Below are 27,219 nucleotides of genomic sequence, written 5' to 3' on the forward strand. Positions count from 1 at the left end.
GGCTAGATTTATTCAGTGCATCTGAAGTTATATATTTTGAAATCTATTCCTAGAACTTTGAAATCTTCTAGGAACTCTTGTTATGTTGAAATACCTAAAGTACATTAACAGTATGTATTATAAAACTAACCAACATCAAGAGATGTGAAAATAGGACGAAGAATTTCAAAATGGAGTTCAAGTCCTGACATGAATTGACAGAATATACTAATAAAAATGCATTAACAGTTTCAATCGACTTGCTATGATCCACATGATAAAGTGTATTTAGGACACACAAGAGTAACATATTAATTACCGAGTCTCATCTGTTGCTATGAAAAGCACATCATCAGGTGCATCAATCCAGTTCATTCTCCTCCCCTTCATTGGTGGAAGGGAGCCAGGCTTCAGCACCTTAGAGTTTCTTGAGTATGGCTTCCCATTTATCATGTAACCCCGGTTAATGGCCGTCTGTGACACAAAGCAAACAATTACTACTCAGGAGTACAAGAAAGGGATCTTCAAAAAAAAAAAAAAATTCCTCCAGTTCTTTAAACATTCCATGTTACAAATGTGAACTCTGCAAAGCTATGCCCAATGCAAATCTGAACCCCTTATTGTTTTATATAGTTTAACCACTTTTTTGTTTACATCTCTAACATACTCCCATGACACTTAATAGAATATCCATGAGAACCCTGATGTCAGCAGTGGGTCAGGAAGATTCAAACCCTTGCTAAGCTATCCTGAAAGAGTGATGTGATCATGTATAGTCAGATCACGCATGTGCTATCTGCTTTTGAGAGTGCTTGAGGGGACAGAATAGAGGATGATTTACTCCCCGTCCATCCCATGCACTACTTACCTTGGGATAATTTATTCTGAAGATAATGTGTGCTGAGTGATCGATAGGATAGTGTACAGAGGTTTTACATTGTTCTCTAATCACTGTGGCACCAACAAGAGAATTTGATGACTATGCCGAAAAAGGACTTCGCACATAAGCACAAATTAAAATATACTTTAAAAGAACTGCTTAAGTTAAAATGTAATATGCATCACGACACAAAAACTTACCATCTGTCTAACTTGTCCATGATTAGCTAAAAAAAACCAAAAAGTAGTTTAGTACTGTGTATAATAATAACAAGAAAATGTCTCACTGCCAGTTATATAACAGAGAAATGTGTTTTCATAAACAAAGCACAATGAGCAAACATTCTTAAAAACTCTGGGGAATACAGTTTGGTGTGTAAAGTTTCTGGTGTTTTCAATAATCCATTCCTCCTTCCAAAGTGACCCCAAGCTCAAGTTTCATCAATGGACATTTTTAACCAACCAGCATTTTGAAGTACTTGAAGCATCGATGCTACTGATAAACTAATAATCAATATATTGTAAATTTATTTTAAAAAACACACTGTATGCATTGGAACTCCACAAACCTTTTAACATCATCATCATGCACCAGTGATATTGTCTTTTAAATCTATATACAGGGTCTCGGGCAGCACATTTAATCACTGCTGTACCACAGCCTTTTTCTGAAGTCTGTCTAGTTTTCCCACTTCAGAGGCAATGAATTCAATGGATTGTACATGGGTGACCATTGGAATCAAAGGTTGAAATTCCACACAATCTGTCGAGGCTTGGCTGCTAGGGATTACACTGGGTTCCCACTCCTAGTCACTTTGCTGTGTTGAAGACTGCAGGCAAGGACAGATTTGACACTGATCTCAGTCTTTGAAGAGGCAACAGATAGCAACTGGCAGCCATTAAGTTAAAGGGGGAAGGGGAATCACCTGTTCTCCAAGCCACAGAACAAACAGGAAGGGACTCTGTACATGGAGGCTCACCACTGAATACACAGAACCCACGGTTTCTCCGGGCTCTCTGATTCCAGCCCACAGTCCAAAGTCCGGGTAGGCAGATTAGTTATTGTAAGTTATCCCACGATAAGGTTAGGGTTAATCATATTTGTCAAGGGTTGCTGGGGTTGCATGGTTCGAAGGGCTGGAAGGGTCTATTCCACACTGTATCACTAAATAAATAAAATTAATTTACTATACTCAGTAAACTAAATGGAACAGATACAGGTAAAGGTGAGACAAAATTAACCCAACCAAAACAGTGAGCTCTAGGACTGAAGGACCACCCTAGGATACAAGGGATGGCAGTCTGGGCAATGATAGTCAGCAGCAGCTAGGAAGTGGGAAGATGAAAAATGACCACTTCACTTGGTTAACTGGATTAATCTACTCACAGCTGCTTTGTTTTGAAACCACGCCATGGACTCAGCACTAGTATTTCTACCACACGCTGCTACCTTTGGAGGTTGGAACTGATATCTATCATGTGGACTTGGTAACAGAGTTGTTCAGAATTTTTTTGAAGAATTTTACCTGTTATTTCACTGGAGAGAATATAGAGATATTCAAAACTTCAAAAGATCGTGCAATTTGATCTGAAAAATCTGGTTTACATGGCAACCTGGGATTTTCATATTATTTGTCTCACTCATGAATTTCCATTGTTGGCCACTACTTTCAACTGCTCCAATGAATTAAATTCTACAATGACTTCGGGGTACAGGAGCATTGCAGGATGAACTTACCACATTCTCACAATAATCTATCTTTGCCCCAAAATTTCTGATCCTCCTACCCCCACGGCACAATTTCAGACTTAAATACAAACACAAAAATAATGCAGGACTCCAAATGCAACTTCAATAAAAGGTTATGGCAGAATATTTGGATTGAAACTGACAGCCAGTAGTTATTATAAACCAGGTCTGGCTATGCCATCCACTCTTCCTATCTGACCAGACACTTCTTGGTTTTCAGTCCCATCCCACATGAGTACTGAAAGATCCTTTAAAACATCCCTGGGTAGAATTAAAGGCATCTTCTGGACAGATTTATTATCCCAATTCTTAGCTGGTCTGCCAATATGAAACTTATCCTGAGTACTCCAACTACGCTATCCTGAATGCAGAGTACCAAAAACAAGGAACTGAAGTTGAAAATAATTTAGAATAGAAAATCCAAACAGATATTGAATGGGTATCCAATTGAAAGGCATTTTAATAACACTAAGAATATAAAATGAGAGAGCTAGGTGGAGTAGTTGGTTATATACTGGCTCTGACATGGGTTCTAAAACATTTTGACTAAGTCTCCTCAGCTTTAAAGACACCATCTAAAGTGAACTTAAGACATCTACCAAGATTGCACTTGAACCAGAAAACACTCAGCACTGGTGTAGTAATAAAAATTTTTGACATTCAAGCTATGTACTCTGTCTCTAAGGATAAAGGCCTGCAAAGTTTTCCCAAGATAATGCATTTCATTCAGGTTCATGGAATGATGAGTAGCTAATGGACATACAGCAACACCATACAAGTGAGAATATGCACGTAATACATACAATACAGTGACTTTCTCAACACAGTTCTATGATTCATAATCTGATATCTTTCACATAACTCCTGCGCAATGGACAAAGTGAGGAAATGTTAAAAGCTTACAAAAGCTAAGTCACTGTATAGTATATGTTACACAGACAACAAAGAGCAAGGGTATGAAGAGCATCTGCATGAAACATGCCATTGAAGTGTATGATGGTCTTGTACTTTCAACTGTTCTATACAAAATGTGGCATAAATTGATGAAGACAAGCAGGCACAAGCCAGAATAGCAAACCGATAACACTCCAAAACATCCGTGAAAATTATGGGTACCATCTCAGAAAGCCAAAGATCACATAATATTACCATCCAAAACTTAAAATAGCTGTGTGTTACCAAACCCACTACCAATCAAACAGCCATCACAGCGCAGAGTCTAAAATTGGAAAAAAAGGAGCTTGTTGTTTCCTGTTTTACACCCAGCACATTAACTGGGGAATCAGTTCTTCCAAGTACTAGGGTAAGTCAGCCATGGAGTCAATGCCCATGAATGATTAGATTACTGTCAACCTGGCCACACTTTCCAACAGAGATTCGGGATAGTCAGTGGCAGCTCTGATGAAAGCTTACCATAGTGCAGCAAGACTACCTCCAGTCTTTCACCTCCAACCCTGGCTAACTTAGTAAAGGCTGGTTTGAATGGGGAATCTCCTTGTTTGTTGGTCAAAGCATTCCATTACTTTGGCCAGCTGGGTGACATGCTCCATCGTAATCCCAATATCATCAGATCTTCTAAACTGTTGTGCACTCCCATCATAGTCTACCCTGCATGACACAGTATCAGAAAACAAACTTTACCTAAGAAATCAGAATAAGATCGTTACAAATGTTTCCAAGGTGCAAATAGCCATATCCGTTTCACCACAACATTTCAATCTAAGCTACTGCACGAAAGGAACACCACCGAAACCCCTCCCTGGGTCAGTAATTATCCACTCAGAGCAGTGGAGAGTTGGGAATCCACCACAAGCGAAGTTAGAGAGCAACAAAATTGCTAGCCAAAGCCTCACTCAGACCTGGAACAAAGTAGATCCTGTTCCCAAACCAAAGTCTTGCTAAGTACCTAAACCATTATATGAACAATAACTACATGTGAAGGGAGTTTTGGTTGTTCAGAAACTGATCAATGCTGAAATGCAACACAAAGGCTGTTTTGGAGGTTATCAAAGCAAAGGGATTTGCAAGGGGAGTGACAACACAAAGCACTCACGATGAGTGTGTGGCCGTGAGCACGACTGCGCAATTGTCTTACCCCTAAACGGCATCAACAGACGTTTCTTCATAGTGCCTGGTAAACAAGGACCAACATACAGTAATGAAGAATAATACAGAACACTACATTCAGTTAAGCCGAGATATGATCAAGCTACAGTAAGCATGACTGGACTATTTAGTAAAGCATTATTAAGCTAGTGTTCTCAGTCTTGTCCCTCAACTCTACAGTTGTTACCAAGGAAACAAGGGACGCAATGGGATACAGGTTAGGACAACATCATTATGACTCCAAAACTTATCCCAGATAAAATTAGGCTCCATTATTGCAAGCCACTTTGTACCGAGCTCCAACTGGGGCAGGAACCTATACATAGCCTGTCTCAAGATTTGACTGAAAAGTTAGCAGAAATGGGTTATGGCCATGTCATATTTTGTTACAACTCAATCACATAACTTTCCCCTTATGCTTGGTGTTTGCAGGAAAAAGCAACTGTGAAAGTAACGTGGAATTGTAACTCAAATCATTGGCCGGGTATTCAAGCATCTACGATATTCTGTACGATATACTGACCATCAATGCCGTTGTGTTGCTCATATCCACGCTTGCCCAGAATTGTTGGAGAGCCATGATTCAGGACAGGCAGCACTTTCGCAGGAGTCACACTTCCTCCATGCACAGCAAGACTAGGGACGGCCTTAACAGGTGGATGGAGTTCTGCAGTATAGAAGAATACATATTTAACTGATAGTAACATACACTTACAAAGTTTTGCTGAGGTACAACTCCATAAATGCTAGTGAAAATATCACACCATGTCCATATCATTGTATATTCTAAGCAAGAGCCAGGTTTCTTCCCACGTTGCTGCCTGATCTGATGAGTATTTCTGGCATTTCTGCAGTCTTGTCAATAGACAGAATCATACAGTACAGAAACAAGCTCTTCGGCCCACTGTGTCTATGCCTACCAAGATGTATTGAGTGGCAAAACTTCCATCTAAAATTTTTACAGATGTGCGGACCAACCATTGCTCTGAGCAGGAAATTTTTACATGGCCTGTAAACTGCGTGGCACTTTTAATAAACATTACATGGAAGAAAACTCCATCTGTGCAGCAATAAGGGCTATGTGCTTGGGAGTATTTTAGTTATTACACAGCCGCAATACTTAGAGGGAGCATTGCTCAGTGCCCACAATATTAGGAACACCTGCTCAGTAATGAGAATATCTAATCAGCCAATCACGTGGCGACAACTTAATGCACTAAAGTATTCATCCATGGTCAATAGGTTCAGTTGTTGCTCAGACAAAACATAAAAATGGAGAAGGAATACAATCCAAGTGAATTTGACCATGGAAAGAAATGCCAGATGGGCATCTCCGAAACTGCTGATCTCCTGGGATTTGCATGCACAACAGTCTCCAAAATTTTTAGAAAATGGTGCAAAAATCAAAAACTTCCTTGAGCGACAGTTCTGTGGACAAAAATGGCTTGTTAATGAGAGAGATAAAGAGAAGAATGGCTAGACTGGTTCAAGCTGACAGTAAGAAGACAGCAACTCAAATAGCCATATGGTACAACAGTGGTGAGCAGAGGAAAATCTCTGAATGCACAAAATATTGAACCTTAAGTGGATGGGCTATAACAGCAGAAGACAATGAAAATTCAATGGCCAGTTTATTAGGTACCACTAATTGTATACTAATTCCATTTACCAGCTTTTAGCCTGTACCCTTCTCTGCCACAGTGCTTCCTGTGTCCATCTAAATCTACTTGCTTATACGACCATGAAGGAATAAGTTTCAGATTTCAATCATCCTCTGGTTCAAAATAAATTCTTCCTTATTTCTCCTCTAAAGGTATCTAATAAAATGGCCACTGGGTATATGCCTGTGGTTTTCCGCTACTGTAGCCCACCTCCTTCATTGTTCAATGTGTTGTGTTCAGAAATATTCTTTTACACACGATTGTTGTGTAGAAGAGTAAGAGTTACTGTCATGTTCGGTAATTGGCATAAATGATTATTGCCCAGTGGCAAAGACTCCAACAATCATGATATGCTTTGAGGAGCTGGTATAAAATCTTACCTTCCAACTACATTGGACCCTTTCCAGTTCTCCTACTACTGATAATGCCACAGCTTCAGCCCTCTACTCCATCCTGTCCCACCTAGAAAATGATGTCTCATACACCAGGATGTTGTTCATCAACTTCATTTGACACAATCATCCCTCAAAACCTGGGTAAACAGTCCTCGTTGAGATTCAACACCTCTCTCAGTAACTGGATCTTGGACTTCTTGATAGAAAGTCTCAAGTCAGTCTGAATTGGCAACAACTTCTCAAGCTCCATCACACTGAGCACTGGTGCCCCCCCAGGGTTGTGTGTTCAGTCCACTGCTGCTCACGCAGCTGACTCATGACTGCACTGTCAGATCCAACTCAAACCGCATCATCAACAGTGGTTGTCCTTGTAATATTGATGAATCGGTATGTAGAGAGGAGGTACATATGGTGTGACAACAGGCTGAGACTCAACATAGACAAAAGAAATGATCGTGGACTTCAGGAAGGCACAGGCTAACAACCTTCCATTATACATCAATGGCTCTGCCATTGCTGAAGAGCATAAAGTTCTTTGGTGAGTTCTAGCAGACATCTAACCTGTATCCACACTTCCTCACTGGTCACAAAGGCATGGCAATGTCTACACTTTGAGGAGATTTGAGGTGTGCAAGGCTCCTTGCCTCCATTCTAACAACTTTCTACAGGAGCACCATTGAGTGTTCTGTCAGGTTGCATCATTTTTGGTATGAAATCTGCACGGCATTGGATTGCAAGACCCTATAGTAAATACCACTGAGAAGATCACACCTCCCTCCCGCACTATTTGTGACATTTACTGGGAGCGCTGTAGATGAAGGGCTTAAAGCATTTTTGAGGATCCCTACCACCCAGCCCACAATGTTTTTGACTATTGTCAGGAAGGAGGTACAGAAGTACTACGACTGGGTAACAGCTTCTTCCATGCCACCACTGAGATCTTGTCTCTAGGACAGTAAGCTGTTTACTGTTTATCTGTACTGCATACCACATGCATTTCGAATTATATTTTATTAACTTATTTGTGGTAACGTTTTATTTCATGTACTGTGTGTGGGTGCACCATAGTCCAGAGGAACATTATTTCATTTGGTTGTATAGTCAGATGGCAAACTTCAATTTGAATTTCCTGTCAGCTTGAACCAGTCCGGCCATCTTCCTTTGAGCTCTCTCATTACAAGCTATTTTTGTCCACAGAACTGCTACCCACTGGGTGTGTTTGTATTTTTCACCATTCTCTGTAAACCCTAGAAACAGCTACGTTTGAAAAGCCCAGGAGATCAGCAGTTTCTGGCACCAACAATCATTCTTCAGTCAAAATCACTTTGATCACATTTCTTTTCCATTTTGATGTTTGGCCTGAACAACGACTGAACCTCGACCATGTACGCATGCTTTTTATGTACTGAATTGCTGCTTCATGATTGGCTAATTAGATAATTGCATTAGCGAGCAAGTTTATCTAATAAAGTGGCCACTGGGTGTATATTAAAGATTGTAGTGTTTGCTGATAATTACTAAGTAAATTGTGAATCTGTGCAGATATGGCTGCTTACCCAAGTATTTTACTATAGATTCCAGGGACTTCCTGATGATGGGTTTGAGTTTAACTGATTTCTCCCCAATTTCTGGAAGTCTAGCAGTGCCTGTGAGAATAAGAATAAACATTAATACGACCAACAAAAAGCAATTGTTAGTTTCATAATCTGTCCAACAGTTGACCCCCAAATAAGAATGCATTCAACATGTATGAAGACAAGCAGGAAACGAAGCATTTTATATCATTATCTTTTGTGTTCCACCTGACCATGTCAGATTTCCCCATTTTATCCTCTATTCCTCTCTTACTTACATATTCTCACCACTCTTTGGTTAAAGAAACATCTTCAGAATTCTTAATCTGATTTCTAGGTGGCTGACATTTAGTTAGGCTCTTCTCCACAAGTGGAAGTATTTAGTATCCACTGTAATGAAACCTTTCAAAAACTTGAGGACACCTTAAGTCTTCTCTTCTCAAGATAAGAGAGATCTAACGTGCTCATCCTTTCACGATGATGTAAAACTTACCATTTCTGGTATACTCTAAACCTTTACTGTGCCTTCTCCAAATTTTTGGCATCCCTTTTCATAAACTGTCAACCAAAACTCAATACAATACTTCAAGTATGGTCTTATTAAGTCAGAATACACGTTTCCTTCTTATGGATTCCCGAGTTGCTTGGTGTGTATTTCTTTACAGCCTTGCTGATCTGTGGCTCAACTTTTATTTGTACTCCAAGAATCCTTTGCTCCTTATATTCAACTTGACTTGCATCTTCCAAGTGATCTCTCTTTGTATTGAAACATAATGCAATGCCTATAAAAAGTATTCACCGCCTTGGAAGTTTTCATGTTTCATTGTTTTACAACATTGAATCACAGAGGCTTTTTGACTCCTTCATGTCAACATGCAAAAAGATTTCTACAAAATGATCTAAATTAATTACAAATATAAAACACGCTGAATTGCAATGGACTGAAAAGCTTGAGCATGTAGATATTAAGGAAGTGGATGCGCTGGAGGTTTTGGAAACCATCAAGTTGGATAAGTCGCCGGGACTGGATGAGATGTACTCCAGGATACTGTGGGAGGAGAGGGAGGATATTGCTGAGCCTCTAGCAATGATCTGTGCATCATCAATGGGGACAAGAGAGGTTCCGGATGATTGGAGGGTTGTGGATGTTGTTCCTTTATTCAAGAAAGGGAGTAGAGATAGCCCAGGAAATTTTAGACCAGTGAGTCTTACTTCAGAGATTGGTAAGTTGATGGAGAAGATCCTGAAAGGCAGGATTTATGAACATTTGGAGAGGTATAATATGATTAGAAATAGTCATCATAGCTGTGTCAAGGGCAGGTCGTGCCTTACGAGCCTGATTGAATTTTTTGAGGATGCGACTAAACACATTGAAGGAAAAGCAGTAGATGCAGTGTATATGGATTTCAGCAAGGCATTTGATAAGGTACCCCATACAAGGCTTATTGAGAAAGTAAGGAGGCATGGGATCCACATGGACATTGCTGTGTGGATCCAGAACTGGTTTGCCCACAGAAGGTAAGAGTGGTTGTAGACAGGTCATGTTCTGGATGGAGGATGGTGACCAGTGGTATGCCTCAGGGTTCTGTTCTGGGACCCCTACTCTTCGTGATTTTTATAAATGAGCTGGATGAGGAAGTGGAGGGATGGGTTAGTAAATTTGCTGATGACACAAAGGTTGGGGGTTTTGTGGACAGGTTGGAGGGCTGTCAGAGGTTACAGCGGGACATTAATAGGATGCAAAACTGGGCTGAGAAGTGGCAGATGGAGTCCAACCCAGATAAGTGTGAAGTGGTTCATTTTGGTAGGTCAAATATGATGGCAGAATATAGTATTAATGGTAAGACTACAGGCAGTGTGGAGGATCAGAGGGATCTTGGGAACCAAGTCCATAGGACGCTCAAAGCAGCTGCGCAGGTTGACTCTGTGGTTAAGAACGCATACGGTGTATTGGCCTTCATCAACCGTGGAATTGAATTTAGGAGCCGAGAAGTAATGTTGCAGCTATATAGGGCACTGTCAGACCCCACTTGGAGTACTGTGCTCAGTTCTGGTTGCCTCACTACAGGAAGGATGTAGAAACCATAGAAAGGGTGCAGAAGAGATTTACAAGCATGTTGCCTGGATTGGGGAGCATGCCTTATGAGAATAGGTTGAGCAAACTCAGCCTTTTCTCCTTGGAGCAACTGAGGATGAGGTGACCTGATAGAGGTGTATAAGATGATGAGAGGCTTTTTCCCAGGGCTGAAATGGTTGCCACAAGAGGACACAGGTGTAAGGTGCTGGGTAGTAGGTACAGAGAAGATGTCAAGAGTAAACTTTTTTTTACGCAGAGAGTTGAGTGTATGGAATGGGCTGCTGGCAATGGTGCTGGAGGTGGATATGATAGCATCTTTTAAGAGAGTTTTGGATAGGTACATCGAGCTTAGAAAAATAGAGGGCCATGGGTAAGCCTGGTAATTTCTAAAGTCGGGACATGCTCGGCACAACTTTATGGGCCAAAGGGCCTGTATTGTGCTATAGGTTTTCTATGTTTCTAAGTATTCACCCGCCTTTAATATGACGCACCAAATCATTACTGGTGCAGCCATTTGGTTTTAGAAGTTACGTAATTAGTTAAATGGAGAATCGTTTTTGGAGACCTGTATGCAGTCAAAGTGTTTCAATTGATTGTAGTAAAAATACACCTGTATTTGGAAGGTCCAACTGCTGGTGCGTCAGTATCCTGGCAAAAACTACACCATAAAGACAAAAGAACACTCCAAGCAACCTCGCAGAAAGGTTATTGAAAAGCACAAGACATGAGGTGGATGCAGAAAATTTCCAAGTCACTAAATATCCCTTGGAATACAGTTAAGCCAGTCATCAAGAAATGGAAAGAATATAGCACAGTTGTAAATCTGCCTAGAGCAGACAAGCCTCAAAAATGGACTGACCGTGCAAGAAGGGGACTAATGAGTGAGGCCACATAAAAGACCTATGACAACTCTGGAAGAGTTACAAAGCTTCAGTGATTGATATGGGAGAGCCTGCACATACAACAACTGTTAACCAGGTGCTTCACCAGTCACAGCTTTATGGGAGAATGGAAAAGTGAAAGCTACGGTTTGATGTATGCCAAATACCACACATCATTGAAAACAAACCATCCCTACCATGAAGCATGATGGTTGCTACATCATGCTGTGGGGATGCTTCACTGCAGCAGGCCCTGCAAGGCTTGTGAAGGTAGAGGGTAAAATGAATTCAGTTAAATATAGGGAAATCCTGACAGCAAGAAAACTGTGACTTGGTAAAAAAATTATTTTCCAGAAAGACAGTTACCCATGCATAAAGCCAAAGTTACAAAGGAATGGCTTAAAAACAAAGCTAACGTCTTGGAGTGGCTAAGTCAGAGTCCAGACCTCAATCCAACTGAGAATTTGTGGTTGGACTTGAAAAGGGTTGTTCACTCACGATCCCCATGTGATCTGACAAAGCTTGAGAAGTTTTGTAAAGAAGAACCGGGGAAAATTGCAGTTCTCAGATGTGCAAAGCTGATACAGACCTCTCCACACAGACTCAAGGCTGCCAAAGATGCATCTATTAAACACTGACTTGAAAGGGGTGAATACTTAAGCAATCAATAATTTTGTGTTTTATATTTACAAATAATTTAGTCACTTTGTAGAGATGTTTTCATTTTGACATAATATAATCTTTTTCTGTTGGGGTGTAAAAAAAAAGCCAAATTCAATCTACTGTAATTCAATGTTGTAAACCAATAAAACATGAAAACTTCCATTCTATTTATAGGCACTATAATTATGCTGAAATTCATTAATTAAGTATTTGCCTATTCTGCAACTTGCCTCCTGTAATTTCTTGTAATCCTCCTCTATCCAATGAAGTAACACAGAGTTTCTATGAAGGAAGTAAGTTTGATACCATATTTATGGACTTCAAAAAGCATACAAAGTCTATTAGACTATTAGACTTAAAGAAGTCTAATATCCATGGAATAGCAACATGGATTAAAAACATGGCAAAGCGACAGGAAAACACTAGAAGCAAGTGTATTCTGGAGTTTCCCAGCGTCAGTACTAGGACCACTGCTTTTCTTACTGCATTTCATTCAAGTGTAAATTTCCTAATTTGCAGATCACACAAAACTTGGAGACATAGTGAACCATTAGAAGATATGAACTGGCTGGTAGAATGGGCAAACAGCTGGCATATGTAATTTAGTGCTGAGAAATGTGGAATGTTACATTTTAGTAGGATGAGAAGAGGTAATATACTGTAGGGGTCTCAACTCTAAAGAACGCTGAAAGACAGATAAATCTTAATGTACTTGAGCACAGTTCATTGAAGGCAGCACGGCAAGTTGGGAAAATGGCTAATAACAGAAAATAATAGAAATATTCGGCTGGTCAAATCAAATAGCACCTGTGGAAGAAGAAACAATTTCACTTCAACCTGACCTGAAGCATTGATTGTTCGTCTTCCCAGAGGTGCTCTCTGACGTTCTGAGTGTTTCTAGCATTTTCTGTTTCATTCCAGATTTCCAAGTACAGCAGTTTTTTTTCTTCCCATTTATTGTAAAACAAAGCATAACGACTCAGCCACAACTGGAATTTTATGCCCAGTTCTGGGAACCACAACTGTGGTGCAAGAAGCTTTACAGAAGCTATAGGAACAAGGGAATTCAGTACTTGGGTGGACAGCAGAAGGTGAGGCTGTTCACTAGGACAGCAGTTAAAGGATCATTAAGGATACAGAGTGAGAGAGAGAAACTTCCTATTGACACAGGGATCAAGAACTAGGAGATGATGATCAGCAAAAGAATCAAAAGCATCATGAGGAAATTCTGTTAAAGCAAAAAGTTAATAGTTTTGTGGACAAGTTTGTAGACAATACAAAGATCAGTGGAGGGACAGGTGGGTGAGAAAGCAGGGAGGCTGCAGTAGGACTTAGATTAGGAGAAAGGACAAAGAAGTGGCAGAGGGAATAGTGTCAGGAAGTATATGGTCTTGCACTTTGGTAGAAGGAACAAAAGCATAGTCTATTTTCTAAATGGGGAGAAAATTCAAGAATCCAAGGTGCAAAGGGACTTGGGAGCCCTCAAGCAAAATTCCCTAAAGATTAACTTACAGGTTGAGTCGTTGATGAGGAAGACAAATGAAATGTTAGCATTCATTTTGAGAAAACTAGAATTCAAAGACAAGGGTGTAATGCTGAGGCTTTCAAATGCACTGGAGTATTATAAACAGTTTTGGGTCCCTTATTTTATGAAAGGAAATTGGAGAGGGTTCAAAGAAGGTTCCCAAAAATAATTCCAGGACTGTACTTACTGAAATTATGAACAATGGGTGGGGGGGGGGGGGTGGGCATTCACACTGAAACCCAATGGATGTTGAAAGGCATGGTGGATGTGGAGACGACTTTTCCTCTAGTAGGGGAGACTAGGACAAGAGGGGACAACCTCAGAATAGGGGGATGTTCATTTAGAATGCAGATGAGGAAGAATTTCTTTAGCCACGGGCAGGTGTATCTGTGGAATTTGTTGCCACAGATGTTTGTAGAAAACAGGTTACTGTATGTATTTAAGGTGAAGGTTGATGGGTTCTTAATTAGTCAGGGCATGAAAGGTTATAGGGAGAAGACAGGAGAATGGGGTTGAGGGGGAAATGGATCAGCCATGATCAAATAGCGGAGCAGACTCAATGGGCCGAATGGCCTAATTCTGCCCCCATGTCTTATGGTCTTAAGTCAGGAATGCAGGAGTAATTGAGGCAGAATCAACACAGCCTATACAAGACAGAAGGATAAGAACTTTAAAAAACAAATCAGGACTGTGGGGAGAAGCCAGAGGAGCGGCATTAAATGGATTACTGAGCCACTTTAGACTTGATGGTCCAAAAGTCTTCTTTTCTGGAAGATGTGATTCTACGTCACTATCCTTTCCTTTCCCAATCTTAATTTGACATCACTTGAGAATTTAGATACTGTATTTTCAATTCAAGATTCTAAATCTGTTAATAGCGAACAGCAGTGGTCCAGCACTCTGTTGGATAACACTTTCTTCTATGTGAATACCTTTCCTTAACTATATGCTACCTTCTGATGCTAGCTATCCATTGGTCTGCTATTTGTTTCAATGTTCACTTATTTGTTCGAATATGTTTTAAAGTCTAGAAGCATTCTATTGGATAGATATAGATACTTTATTGATCTCAGAGTAAATTACAATGTCACAGAAGCATTACAGGTGTACAGATATACAAACATAGAAAATAAAAAAAGAATAAAAAGTAAATTACCTCAAATAGTCTAACAGGTGGGTGGTCATCACTTCCCCAGCTATAAGTTGACTGATTATAGAACCTAATGACCAATGGTTAGAAAGATCTCATAAAGCGCTCTTTGGAATAGCACAGTTGTCATAGTCTATGACTAAAAGTGTTCCTCTGTTCAGCCCAGGTGGCGAGAAACATCGTCCAGAATTGCCAGGATTCGTTGTAGGGTCCTTTGTTCTACCACAGCCTCCAATGTGTCCATTTTGATTCCTATAACAGAGCCAGCCTTTCTAATCAGTTTATTAAGCCTGTTGACATCACCTGTTGATGCAATGGCCTGAGAACACCACCAAATAGAAGACTGTACTGGTGATCACAGACTGGAATATGTGAAGGAGGGGCCTGCGTACTCCAAAAGACCTCAGTCTCCTCAGGAAGTAGAGGTGACTTTGGCCCTTTTTGTAAACTGTCTCTGTGTCTATCATCCAGGTGCACTTCCAGGTCCTCACGAAGCAGTGCAGGCTTAGTCTTCCTAAAGTCCATCACTATCTCCTTTGTATTACTGATGTTGAGCTGCATATGATTCAACTTCCACCATTGATAAAGTCCTCCACAAGGGCCCGGCATTCATCCTCCCATTACACACCCAACTGATTGCTGAGTCAGCAGAGAATTTCAGCAGATGATATGACTAAGTGTTGTATCTAAATTAGGCCAGTGGTGTTATCCGTACTGATTATTCATTATTGTCCTTTAGTTTCTAGGTGTTCTTCCAATTTCAACTTTAGTCAGAATTGCATTATTTTTGTTTCTACTGATGTTTTTCTGGCTGGTCTATAATTTTCTTTACATGCTACACCCTTTCCTAAATATGTTAGCTATCCACCAGTCCTCTGACAATACACCCAAGAAATTACTCCTGTTTCCTTGTTTTTTTCAATATATTTAAATGCAGTCTGTCTTGAGCCAGGGATGTCACCTTCCTAATTTGATTAGTTTACTTGATATACCCTATTTTGAATAGACTTTGCATCATTCAATGTCCACCTGCTCCATCTCCCTGATAAGTATCAATGCAAAATAATGGATTATTACTACTCCAGGTACTTATTGTTACCTATAATATTGCTCAGTCTATCCCTCAGTGTCTCTATTCCAATAGCTTTTTACTTATGGCTGTAAAAGATCTCATTGTTTATGTTCATTCATAATGTAATTCTTCTTTGGTTTCATACATTATTTTATCAACTTCTATTGCATCCGGTGCTCCCAGTGTGGCCTCCTCTACATCGGCAAGACCCAATGCAGATTGGGGGACCGCTTCGTCGAGCACCTCCGCTCTGTCCGTCACAATAGACGGGACATCCCGGTTGCCACCCACTTCAACTCTGCCTCTCATTCCCATCTAGATATGTCCATACATGGCCTCCTCTACTGCCATGATGAGGCCAAACTCCGGTTGGAGGAGCAACACCTCATCTACCGTCTGGGTAGCCTCCAGCTTGGTGGTATGAACTTTGAATTCTCCGATTTCCGGTAATTCCCTCCCCCTATCCTAGATCCCTCTCTCCCCTTTCAACTTTCTGCTCCTTTATCTCTACAGTTCTTTCATGCTTATCCCCTCCCCCCTTTATCCTTCCTCTGATTGGTTCTCCACCTGGCACCTCTAGCCCCCCCCCCCCTATTTTACTGGGCTTCGGCCCTCTCTTCACCCCCATTCCTGATGAAGGGTCTCGGCCCGAAACATTGGCTACACTTTTCTCACAGATGCTGCCTGACCTGCTGAGTTCTTCCAGCGTTGTGTACGTGTTCTTTGATCCACAGCATCTGCAGTTGTATTTTTGTGTTTATCATCTTCTCCTTGTTTCCTTCATGCCCTCATATCATACATACACTCTACAAGATGGTGCCAGCAAACAATGCTATAGGTGACATCTTTCAGATGGTTCGCAAAACTGTTTCTTTCACTTCTTTTCCTTTTAAACGTGGCTCTGGTACCATCGCAGCCTGTGATCTACAGTTTGATGGTGTTATCAGGCCAATTAAGCTATCTGACACTTTACTGTCTGCACGAAGAAAGCAGCCAAGGCCAAGAAGCGTAGAGGCGGGGCACAAGCCCATGACTGACAGTTTCTTGCCGATCACATTAATTAAAGAGTCAGGGAAAATTGAAACAGTAAGAAGACAAGCGAGTTCAGCGCCATCTGCCAGCCTCTCCCTTGCTGCTGCCAGAGGAAGGTGCTGACAAGTCAAGTCAATTTTTATTGTAATTTCAACCATAACTGCTGGTACAGTACACAGTAAAAACAAGACCCTGGTGCCACATGAAACAGTACAAAAACTACACTGAACTACATGAAAAACAACACAGAAAAAAAACACACTAGACTACAGACCCACCCAGGACTGCATAAAGTGCACACAACAGTGCAGGCATTACAATAAATAATAGACAAGACAATAGGCACAGTAGAGGGCAGTAAGTTTGTGTCAGTCCAGTCTCTGGGTATTGAGGAGTCTGATAGCTTGGGGGAAGAAACTGTTACATAGTCTGGTTGTGAGAGCTCGAATGCTCCGGTGCCTTTTCCCAGCTGGCAGGAGGGAGAGGAGTTTGTGTGAGGGGTGCATGGGGTCCTTCATAAAGCTGTTTGCCTTGCGGATGTAGCGTGTAGTGTAAATGTCCGTAATGGCCGGAAAAGAGACCTCAGTGATCTTCTCAGCTGACCTCACTAACCACTGCAGGGTCTTACATGTAATAGTCTCTCCTTCTCTCTTCCTGCTTCCGAGGGAAGGTTCCTACATTCCAATGGTCTCTCTCCCTTGCTGCCGCCGAGGGTGGTACCGAAGTTCTGCGCCTGTGGTTTGTAGATTGGGCTCTTTCGATTTAGTGTCTTTATACTCTGTATCTTCTCACATTCATTCTTGTTGCCATTTGTCCAGATTGTTTTCGTGTGTGGGTGGGGTTGGGGGGGGGGGGGGGTGATGTATTTCTTTGAACAAGTTCCATAGTTTTCTTTGTTTTATGGCTGTCTGGAGAAGATATAGAACATAGAACAGCACAGCGCAGGATCAGTCCATTCGGCCCACAATGTTGAGCGGAACCAGCTAAAAAACACCCAAACTCTAATCCCTCCTACCTACACAATGTCTGTACCCATTCATCTTCCTTAATCCACGTGCCTATCTGAATGTCTAATAAAAATCCTCTCATGTATTTGCGGCTACTGCCATACCAAGCAGTGCATGCCAGGTATCCATCACTGAGTAAAGAACTTACCCCTCACATCCCCTTTGAACCTACCCTCTCACCTTCAATATATGTCCTCTGGTATTGGCCAGTTCTACCCTAGGAAACAGATTCTTCCTGTCCAGTCTATGTCTCTCATAATCTTGTAAACCTCTATCAGATCTACCCTCGGCATCTGCCACTCCAGAGGAAACAACTCAAGTTTACCCTCTCATGATAGCACATGTCCTCTAAACCAGATAGCATTTTCTGCAGCTTCTCCAAATCCTTAGCATCCTTCTTATAGTGGGGCAACCAGAACTGTATGCAATACTCCAGATGTGGTCTAATCAGTTTTATAAAGTTGCAACATAACCACTTGACTTTTGAGCTCAATGCCTCAACCAATTCCATAAGCCTTAACTATCTTATTGATCTGTTTAGCCACTTTCAAGGAGCGATGAACTTGGATCCCAAGATCTTCCTGCACAGCAATATTTGCCCTACCAAGGTGCCACTCCTCAAATTTATCTGGGTTGAACTCCACCTGCCATTTCTCTGCCCATATCTGCAACTGAGCTATGTAGTGCTGTATTCTTTGCCAGTCTCCTGCACTATCCACAACTCCGCCAATCTTGGTATTGTCCACCCTTCTACATTTTCAATCAAATGCACCTGCAGATATTCTCTACACTTCCATCCAGGTCATGTATATACATCACAAACAGAGGTCACAGCACAGATCCCTGAGGAACACCACTAATTAAAGACCTCCACTGGATTCTGTCCCTTCAATCTCCGGTCTTCTATGCACAAGTTATGAATCCAAACAGCCACAGACCTCATGCATCATAATGGTTTGGATGAGCCTCCCATGAGGGACTTTGTCAAATGCCTTTCTATGTAGGCAACAGCCACTGCCCTACCTTCATCTATCTCTTATCACCTTGTCTTAAAACTCAATCAAGTCAGTAAGGCATGATCTGCCCTGCACAAAGCCATTCTGGCTCTCCCAAATTAGGCCATGGATTTCAAAACACTCATTCATCCCATCCCCAAAATTTTTCACGAGCAATTTCCCTATAACTGACATTACACTCTATAGTCCATTGTTCCCTGCTTAGAGGTACAACTCGTCAGTCCTCTGGGACCTTGCTTGTGGCTAGAGAGGATATGGAGATGCTGGTCAAGGCCCCAGAAATATCGTCTCTTGCCTCCTTCAATAACCTGGGGTAAACTCATTCAGCCCCTGGGAACTTATCCACCTTAACACTCATTAGGACACTGCCCAACACTGCCTCCTCTTTGACCTTTGAGAGGGCATATAATAGAGCAAAAATTAGTGGTAAGTTAGAGGATTGGGAAGCGTTTAAAAAATCAACAGAAGGCATTACGGTAAAGTTTGAATACAAAAGTAAGCAAGCCACTAATACATTAATGAGGATACCAAAAGTGTAAAAGAAAGGCAATAGTAGATATCAGACCACTGGAAAACTATGTGAAGAGGTAGTAATGGGGGACAAGAAAAATGGTGAATGAACTGAACAAATATTTTGCATCAGTCTTCACTGTGGAAGACATTAGCAGTATAGTGGAAGTTCCAGGTGTCAAGGGGCATGAAGTGCATGAAGTTACCATAACCAGAGAGAAGATTCTTGGGAAGCTGAATGGTCTGAAGGCACCTAGACCAGATGGTATATACCCCAGAGTTCTGAAAGGGGTGGCTGAAGAGACTGTGGAAGTATTAGTAGTGATCTTTCAAGAACCACTAAATTCTGAAATGGTTCCAGAAGACTGAAAAATTGCAAATGTCACTCCACTCTTCATGAAGAGGAAGAGAGGTAGAAGAAAGGAAATGTTAGGCCAGTTAGTCTGACATCAGTGGTTGGGAAGATATTGGAGTTGATTATTCAGGATGAGGTCTCAGGGTACTTGGAGGCACATGATAAAATAGGCAATAGCCAGCATGGTTTCTTGAAAGGAAAATCTTGCCCAACAAATCTGTTGGAATTCTTTGAAGAAATAATAAGCAGGTACAACACGAGGCTGTTAAACAAGCTAAGAGCCTATGGATAAAACAGTGGCTGATTGACAGGAGACAAAGAGTGGAAATAAAGGGAGCCTTCTCTGACAGGCTGCCAGTGACTAGTGGTGTCCACAGGGGTCTGTGTTGGGACTGATTATTTTTACATTATATGTCAAGGATTTGGATGGTGGAATTGATAGCTTTGTTAATATTATTGGCTATAAAAATAGGTGAAGGGACAGGTAGTTTTAAGGAAGTAAAATGAACTTTGACAGATTAGGCAAATAAGCAAGGAAATGGCAGATGGAATATACTGTCGTGAAGTGTATGGTCATGCACCTTGATAGTAGAAATGAAAGGGCTGACTATTTTCTAAATGGAGAGAAAATACAAAAAACTGAGTTGCAAAGGGACTTGACAGCCCTTGTGCAGGATTCCCTAAAGATTAATTTGCAGGTTTGAGTCTGTGATGAGGAAGGCAAATGCAATGTTAGTATTTATTTCAAGAGGACCACAACATAAAAGCAAGGATGTAATGTTGAGACTTTATAAAGCACTGGTGAGGACTTGATTGGAGTACTGAGAGCAGGTTTGGGCCCCTGATCTTAGAAAGGATGTCCTGAAACTGGGGAGGGTTCAAAGGCGGCTCATATAAATGATTCCAGGATTGAATGGCTTGTCATATGAAGAGTGTCTGATGGCTCAGGGCCTATATTCACCAGAATTCAAAAGAATGAAGGGTGACCTCATTGAAACCTCTCAAATGGTGAAAGGCCTTAATAGAGTGGATATGGAGAAGATGTTTCCTGTGGTGATAGAGTCTAAGACCAGAGGACATAGCCTCAAAATAGAAGGCGGTCCTTTTAGAATGGAGATGAGGAGGAATTTCTTTAGCCAGAGAGTGGTGAATCTGTAGAATTCTTTGCCACACGAAGCCAAGTCTTTATGTATATTTAAGGTAGTGGTTGATTTTGATTGGTCAGGGCATGAAGGGATATGGGGAGAAGGCAGGAGATTGGGGCTGAGAGGAAAACTGGATGAAATAGTGGAGCAGACTCAATGGGTGAAATGGCCTAATTCTACTCCAGTATCTTGTGGTCTAATAGTATCTAAATGCCCCAACATATTACACACTCAACACTCATCTCCAGTCCTCCGTGTCCTTTTTGATGGTAAATACTGAAGCAAAGAACTCAACAGGTACCTCACCACATTCATTGCATCAAAGCAAATGATTCCCCCCCTTGAGTGGTCCCATTCTCTTGCTCTATTTATAGAGTGCCTTGGGATCCACCTTAATCCTAATTGCCAAGGACTTTTCATGGCCCTCCTGCCTTTCCTTAATTTCTTTCTTTAGTTCTTTTTCTGGCCTCTTTATACTCGTGCTTAGTTTGATCCTAACTTCCAAAGCTTTACTCTACTTTTCTTTTACAACTAAATTCATCACCTCACTAGATATCCAAGGTTCTCTTACCTCATTTGTATACTGCATACATATTTTGATAACAAATGAACTTTGATGTATATCACTTCCTTGTGTTCAATTGCAGCACTACATCTTTGTACCAATGGAATTGTGTGAATGCTTAAGTTTCTCTTTTCCTTTTGTGGAATATACTCTTCCTTCAAGTCTACTGAGCAGTATTTTACATACTTCCCATAGATGCTTTACACATCTATTTGTTAAGATTGCTGCCCATATTAACTTTCCAATCTCTTACTTGATTTTCATCAGTATTATCATTTAAATCTGCATTATATATGATCACTTTTGTCTCAGTATTCTTCTACTTTACTCCCTTTATTCACTTTATTTCATTCTCCACTACCAGATCTACTAGCAAATAATCTTCAGGTGATTTTTTCCAGTCAGAAAGCACTCCATCTGTCACCTTTTACTATCTCTTCCCTCCAATCAGTATCATTTGTGGTTGAAAAACTCACAATTACTTATTTTCCTCATTTCCCTAACAAGAAACTGCATAATTTAAGAACTGCACAACTAGAAAAGGCAGGTTACTCAGTTAGAGGAAATCACATGAAAAACGCGATTATTTTGACAAGTTTTATTTGCAGAATAATTTATTTGCCATAAGATACAGAGTATAACACAAATGCAACACAGTGGTTGCACAGTGATCAAAAACTGGAAATTAAATATTTGAAGATAATTACTTTCAGAGTAGATAGGTAACGTGGAAAAGAGACCATTAGGTAAAGGGAATTTCCTGGAAATAAGAATGAGACAAAAATGGGGAGAATAAATCTTGGTTCAGAAGCTCTAGTCTGGTGAAGCTATGAGACAATGCAGATAACACAAGGAAATTAAGTCTGTTGGCTTCGAAGTAATACTCATACCACTTGCTCACGCAAATCAGCAGTATGCAGCAAGGGTAGTGCCATAATTTTGAGAAATAATCTCCAAATAAAGCCAAATAACACAATAACATGAGTAGTTTTGTAGGTAGTTCATGGAGAGTGATGCAAGCTAGGTTTCTGGATCAGTATGTCACTGAATCAACATCATGGAAGGTTAACTAGCAATCTTGTAAAAGAATTCTCCAGAGAAGTGTGATTGTATTATCACCACACGGAAGTATGTTGCTGAACCTACAATAGAACATGCTATCTTGGATCTGTTCAATACGACAGGTAAAATTAGCAATCTTGTAGTTAGGGATCCTCTTGGAAAGAGTGATCACAGTATCACAGTATTTGTATGAGTTTCTCATACAAATGGAGGGTGTAATAGTTCAATCTAAAACCAATCTAAAACCTAAGCAATGGAGAATACAAAGGGGTGAGGGAGAGTTGGATAGGGTAGACTGGGAAAACAGGCTATATGGTGGGATGGTTGAGGAACAGGGAAAGACTCAGAAAGACTCAGAGATTTTTCCAAGTGCTCAATAAAAGTATATTTGAATTAAAAACAAGGACAGTAAGGGTGGGGAGAGCCAGCCATAGATAACTAAGGAAATAAAGGCATCAAACTGAATGTTCATGCATAAAAAGTCACCAAGAATACTGGGAAACTGGATTGGGAAAACTTTAAAAAAAAAACAAAGAACCGCTAAGCGAACAATAAAGGGAAGAGTATGAAAATAAATTAGCACATAATATAAAAAATAATTACATAAAGTGGAAAAGGATGGCCAAATTGAACATAGGTACCTTGGAGGACAAGAAGGGGGAATTGATATTGAGTAATGAGGAAATGGCTGAGGCTTTGAATGACTATTTTTTGTCGGTCTTCATAGTGGAGGACGTGTCTAATATGCCAAAGAGAGACATGATGGGAGGTGTGTACCTAGCTACAATAGCTATCAGTAAAGAGGAAGTGCTGAGCAAACTTGAGAGCCTAAAGATAGACAAGTCTCCCAGTCCTGGTGGAATGCATCCCAGGGTACTGAAAGAAATTGCATAAGTTATAGTAGAGGTTTTGGTGATAATTTACCAAAATTCTCTGGACTCTGGCCAGGTCTCGGCAGATTGAAAGAAGGTGAATGCCACGGCAAGGTTCAAAAAAGGATGTAGGCAAAAGGCAGGTGAGGCCACATCTGGAGTACTGCATGCAGTTCTGGTCTTCTTACTTGAACAAGGATATACTGGCTTTGGAGGTGATACAGAGAAGGTTCATCAGGCTGATTCCAGAGATGAGGCAGGGGTTTAGACTGTGAGGAGATTGAGTCGTCTGGGACTGTACTCACTGGAATTCAGAAAAACGAGAGGAGATCTTATAGAAACATATAAAATTGCTAAAGGGATGGATAAAATAGAGGCAGGATAGTTGTTTCCACTGGTAGGCGAGACTAGAACTAGGGGTCATGACTTCAAGATTCGGGGGAGTAAATTTAGGACGGAGATGAGGAGGAACTGCTTTTCCCCCAAGAGTGGTGAATCTGTGGAATTCTCTGTCCAATGAAGCAGTGGAAGCTACCTCAGCACATATATTTAAGACAAGATTGGATAGATTTTTACATAGTAGAGGAATTAAAGGTTATGAGGAAAAGGCAGGTAGGTGAAGATGAGTCTATGGTCAAATCAGCCATGATCTTATTGAATGGCAGAGCAGGTTTGCCGGGCCAGATGGCCTACACCTGCTCCAATTTCTTATGCTCTAATGGTCTTAATTTTATAGCAAATATTATATTGATTTGATTAAGCCTAAAATTACATACTCTCAATTTAAGTAAAGTCAGAGAGATATGCTGGGTGAAATGGATGGGGAGATTAAAAGCATGACAGCAAATAATTGCGAATATTTAAAGAATTACAGGTAGCTCTCAATGAATATAGTTTGTTGAGGATTAAAACGGCTGTGGAAAATCATAGTTATGACCTCCTCGAGGATAGCGTTGTTTAAGAGGCAGCATTTCATTGCACATTGTATTAAATAGGAGTAAGCCCAAGGCGTGTATGTGTTTTAAAAATAAGCAAAGCTTGACCAACAAGTTGCTGGAAGAAACAATTTAATAATCTACCAAGCAGTATAAAAAAAAACTACAGGAAAATTATAATGGATATACAACAGTGACATTGGACAAATAAGAGTTTACTTCCACAATAGAAAAAAAGAACATTATTCAAATTATGGGAGCTGTGGGTGTCATGAGAATGAGGAACTTAAAAGTAAACTGATGTAAGAAAATAGTACAACATAGATTGGTTCCTTAAGCTTGTCATAGCAGGGGGAGGTTGTGGGGATAAGCTCCCACTACCTATTAAATGCTCCCCATGGTGTGCATCTCAAATAACCTCTCAACAAGTCCAGCTCCCAGTCTTCATTTGTGGCTTAGCTACTAAGCCCAACAGAACCATTTCTACTGACAGAAGTTGCAAAGTTGGGTTACTGGTGTCTTAAAACCAGTTGCTTCAGGCAGATGGGGTTCATCAGACATGGTTGGCAGTTCATCTAGGAGAAAGAAAACTCTGATCTCAAACTCTCTACCTTGCAGCTATACCCGCTCATGGAGAAGGTTTTGGGACTTAACCCTGAGAAAACCTCCAAAGCTGGATTCCCTAAGGCAGTCTTCCCTAACTGCATCTGTCTCAGCCATTCTTTGGATTCATCAGCTGCATGGAGAGGGGAAGCCTACTGCATGAGCAACAGCTTGCTCTAGTACTGCCCTGGCATGTAGACAGCTAAGACATAACATCCATGATCAACACCAACCAATGAAGGGTCTCAATACAACATAGATTAATGGGATAATAAAGCACTAAATTCCATACAACTCAAAGCTGACGGTAGTTTCTAATTGCTGAGATCCCTTTGGAATGGAAGAATGCATAAACCTTGTTGTACAAGAGTGGAGGAAGAAACAGGAAATCATAGGTAGGCTAAAAAGAGAGAAAAGGCTGGGATCTCACAAAACAGATGACAACAGACTATTTTGCAGGTTAAGTAGTCAAAGGCAAGAGAGTTTTATGCAAGGTTTGACAAAATTATTGCAGCCCTTATTTGGAGATCTACTGTAACTAACAATCTAGATAGGCAGAAAAGTGAATGGAATACAGTGGGTCTTTGAAGAAGCACATCAAACACCTGTCACATAGGCATTACTGCATCCAGCTAGAATTCAAAGGATTGGTGGTCGTACGTTATTACAGAATGTAGATTAATCACAAACAAGAGAAATTCTGCAGATGCTGAGAATCCAAGCAGCACACATAAAATGCTGGAGGAGCTCAGTAGACCAGACAGCATCTACGGAAAAGAAGACAGATGACTTTTCAGGCCAAGACCCTTCATCCTTCTGTTATGAAGAGTAATTAATGGACTCTGACAGCAAGTACAGGGTGGAACCAATGGGTCATTTAGGAATGGCAAGCTTCAATTAGTCAAGATCAGATTTTTTTTCTTAAATGGTGAAAGATTGCTGCTGTGAAGGATTTGTGAGTGCTTATGCATGAATCACAAAAAGTTGGTTTGCAGGTGCAAATGTGAGAAAAATACAGAGGTATCAATTGGAATGAGTGGGCAAGAAGGCAGTTGTGCTATAATACAGGAGTCTGTGAAATTATTTACTTTAATAAAGTTTAAAAAGCAGAGGAGTAAATGTTATACAGAAGAATTTAGTGATCCCTTTGCTTGAATTATGAAAACATGTCAGCAATATTAAGTGATTAGAAAGACAATTTTCTATTGGAGTATCATGTGGGAATTGGAGTATAACAAAATCAACATGATGCTGCAATTATTCAGGGCTTTGGTGAGGCCACACTAGGAGCACTGCATTTAGTTTTGGACTCTTCATGGAAGAAAGGTTGAACTTGTTTTTGAAGGCATAAAACGAACATTGAACAGATTGATACCTGGAATGAGAGGGTTGCATAATGAGGAGATATATTGCATAGGATGCACGTACATACAAGAACATCAGAAATAGTAGCAGGAGCAAACCACCTGAACTTTTGAATCAATTCCACCATCTAAAATCCCAGTTGATCATTTATCAAAGCATCATTTTCCAGCAGTATCATTTCTCCCCTTTCTCTTCATATTCCAAAAAAAATCAATGTCTATTTTGATTTAGCCTCTATTGCTGTAAGAAGAGAATTCCAAAAGTTCACCACCCTCTGTGAAGAGATTTTTCTTCCCCAGTCTGACTCTTACTCTAAATCTATTCCCTTCTTCCCTGGACACCTCAGTCAGGTGGAAATAATTCTCCTTTTCAAGTCTTTAAGAATTTTTGAATGTTTGAGGAAATCACCCTCTCATTCAAAGTAGTAAGCCACCTGGTCCCTCAAGCTTACTCTGACATTCAGCATGATCATGGCTGACCTTCCCCAAGTCCAATCTCATTGTCTGACAACTTCACATAGCTCTCTACTCCCTAATCTTCAAAAGACCTCCAACAATCTATTCTCCATAATCCTCCAGAGTGAATAATTTCAAATATTCACCATACTCTAATCACTACATAGAGGCCTAGCCTACTTAATCACATCTGCATTGCAAACTTACCATCCCCAGAAGTGGTCCAGTAAATTTCTGCTATACACTCTCAATGGTAAACTGTATCCTTTCTTAAGGCCAAAGCCATGCACTTTCACCAATACCCTTTACAATTGTAAGACTGCCCGTTATCAAATTATTTTGTTATAAAGATCAATAACCCCTCTACTTTCTTGATCATCTGATACAACTGTACAGTGGCCTATACTGATCTGTGTACTCATCAGCATTTTTGATTCTGTTCAACGTGGATGACTTCACAATTTTCCACATTATATTCCATCTGACATGTACTTACCCACTCACGCAGCTTTTCTAAAACTCTGAAACTCATTTACATCATCCTTAGAGCTCATAATCATATACTATCAATAAAGTTGGAGAAGA

General features: G+C 40.5%; 1 protein-coding gene across 6 annotated transcripts in view; it reads right to left on the minus strand.

Annotated features, from left to right (window-relative positions):
* The window catches only part of LOC132381808 (metastasis-associated protein MTA1-like), a 184,081-nt gene that overhangs the window by 25,758 nt on the left and 131,104 nt on the right, over positions 1–27,219 (minus strand). For 5 of the 6 annotated variants that reach the window (XM_059951404.1, XM_059951399.1, XM_059951402.1 and 2 more), the window contains 5 exons: positions 8,327–8,416; positions 5,238–5,381; positions 4,662–4,739; positions 1,060–1,085; positions 299–453 (listed from right to left, as the gene is read on the minus strand). In XM_059951404.1, the coding sequence (XP_059807387.1) occupies positions 299–453; positions 1,060–1,085; positions 4,662–4,739; positions 5,238–5,381; positions 8,327–8,416 (493 nt within the window). The remainder of the gene's footprint in view (positions 1–298; positions 454–1,059; positions 1,086–4,661; positions 4,740–5,237; positions 5,382–8,326; positions 8,417–27,219) is intronic. The other variant, XM_059951401.1, reaches the window with a different exon arrangement.

The sequence above is a fragment of the Hypanus sabinus genome, chromosome 26 (assembly GCF_030144855.1).
Source record: "Hypanus sabinus isolate sHypSab1 chromosome 26, sHypSab1.hap1, whole genome shotgun sequence".
NCBI lineage: Eukaryota > Metazoa > Chordata > Chondrichthyes > Myliobatiformes > Dasyatidae > Hypanus > Hypanus sabinus.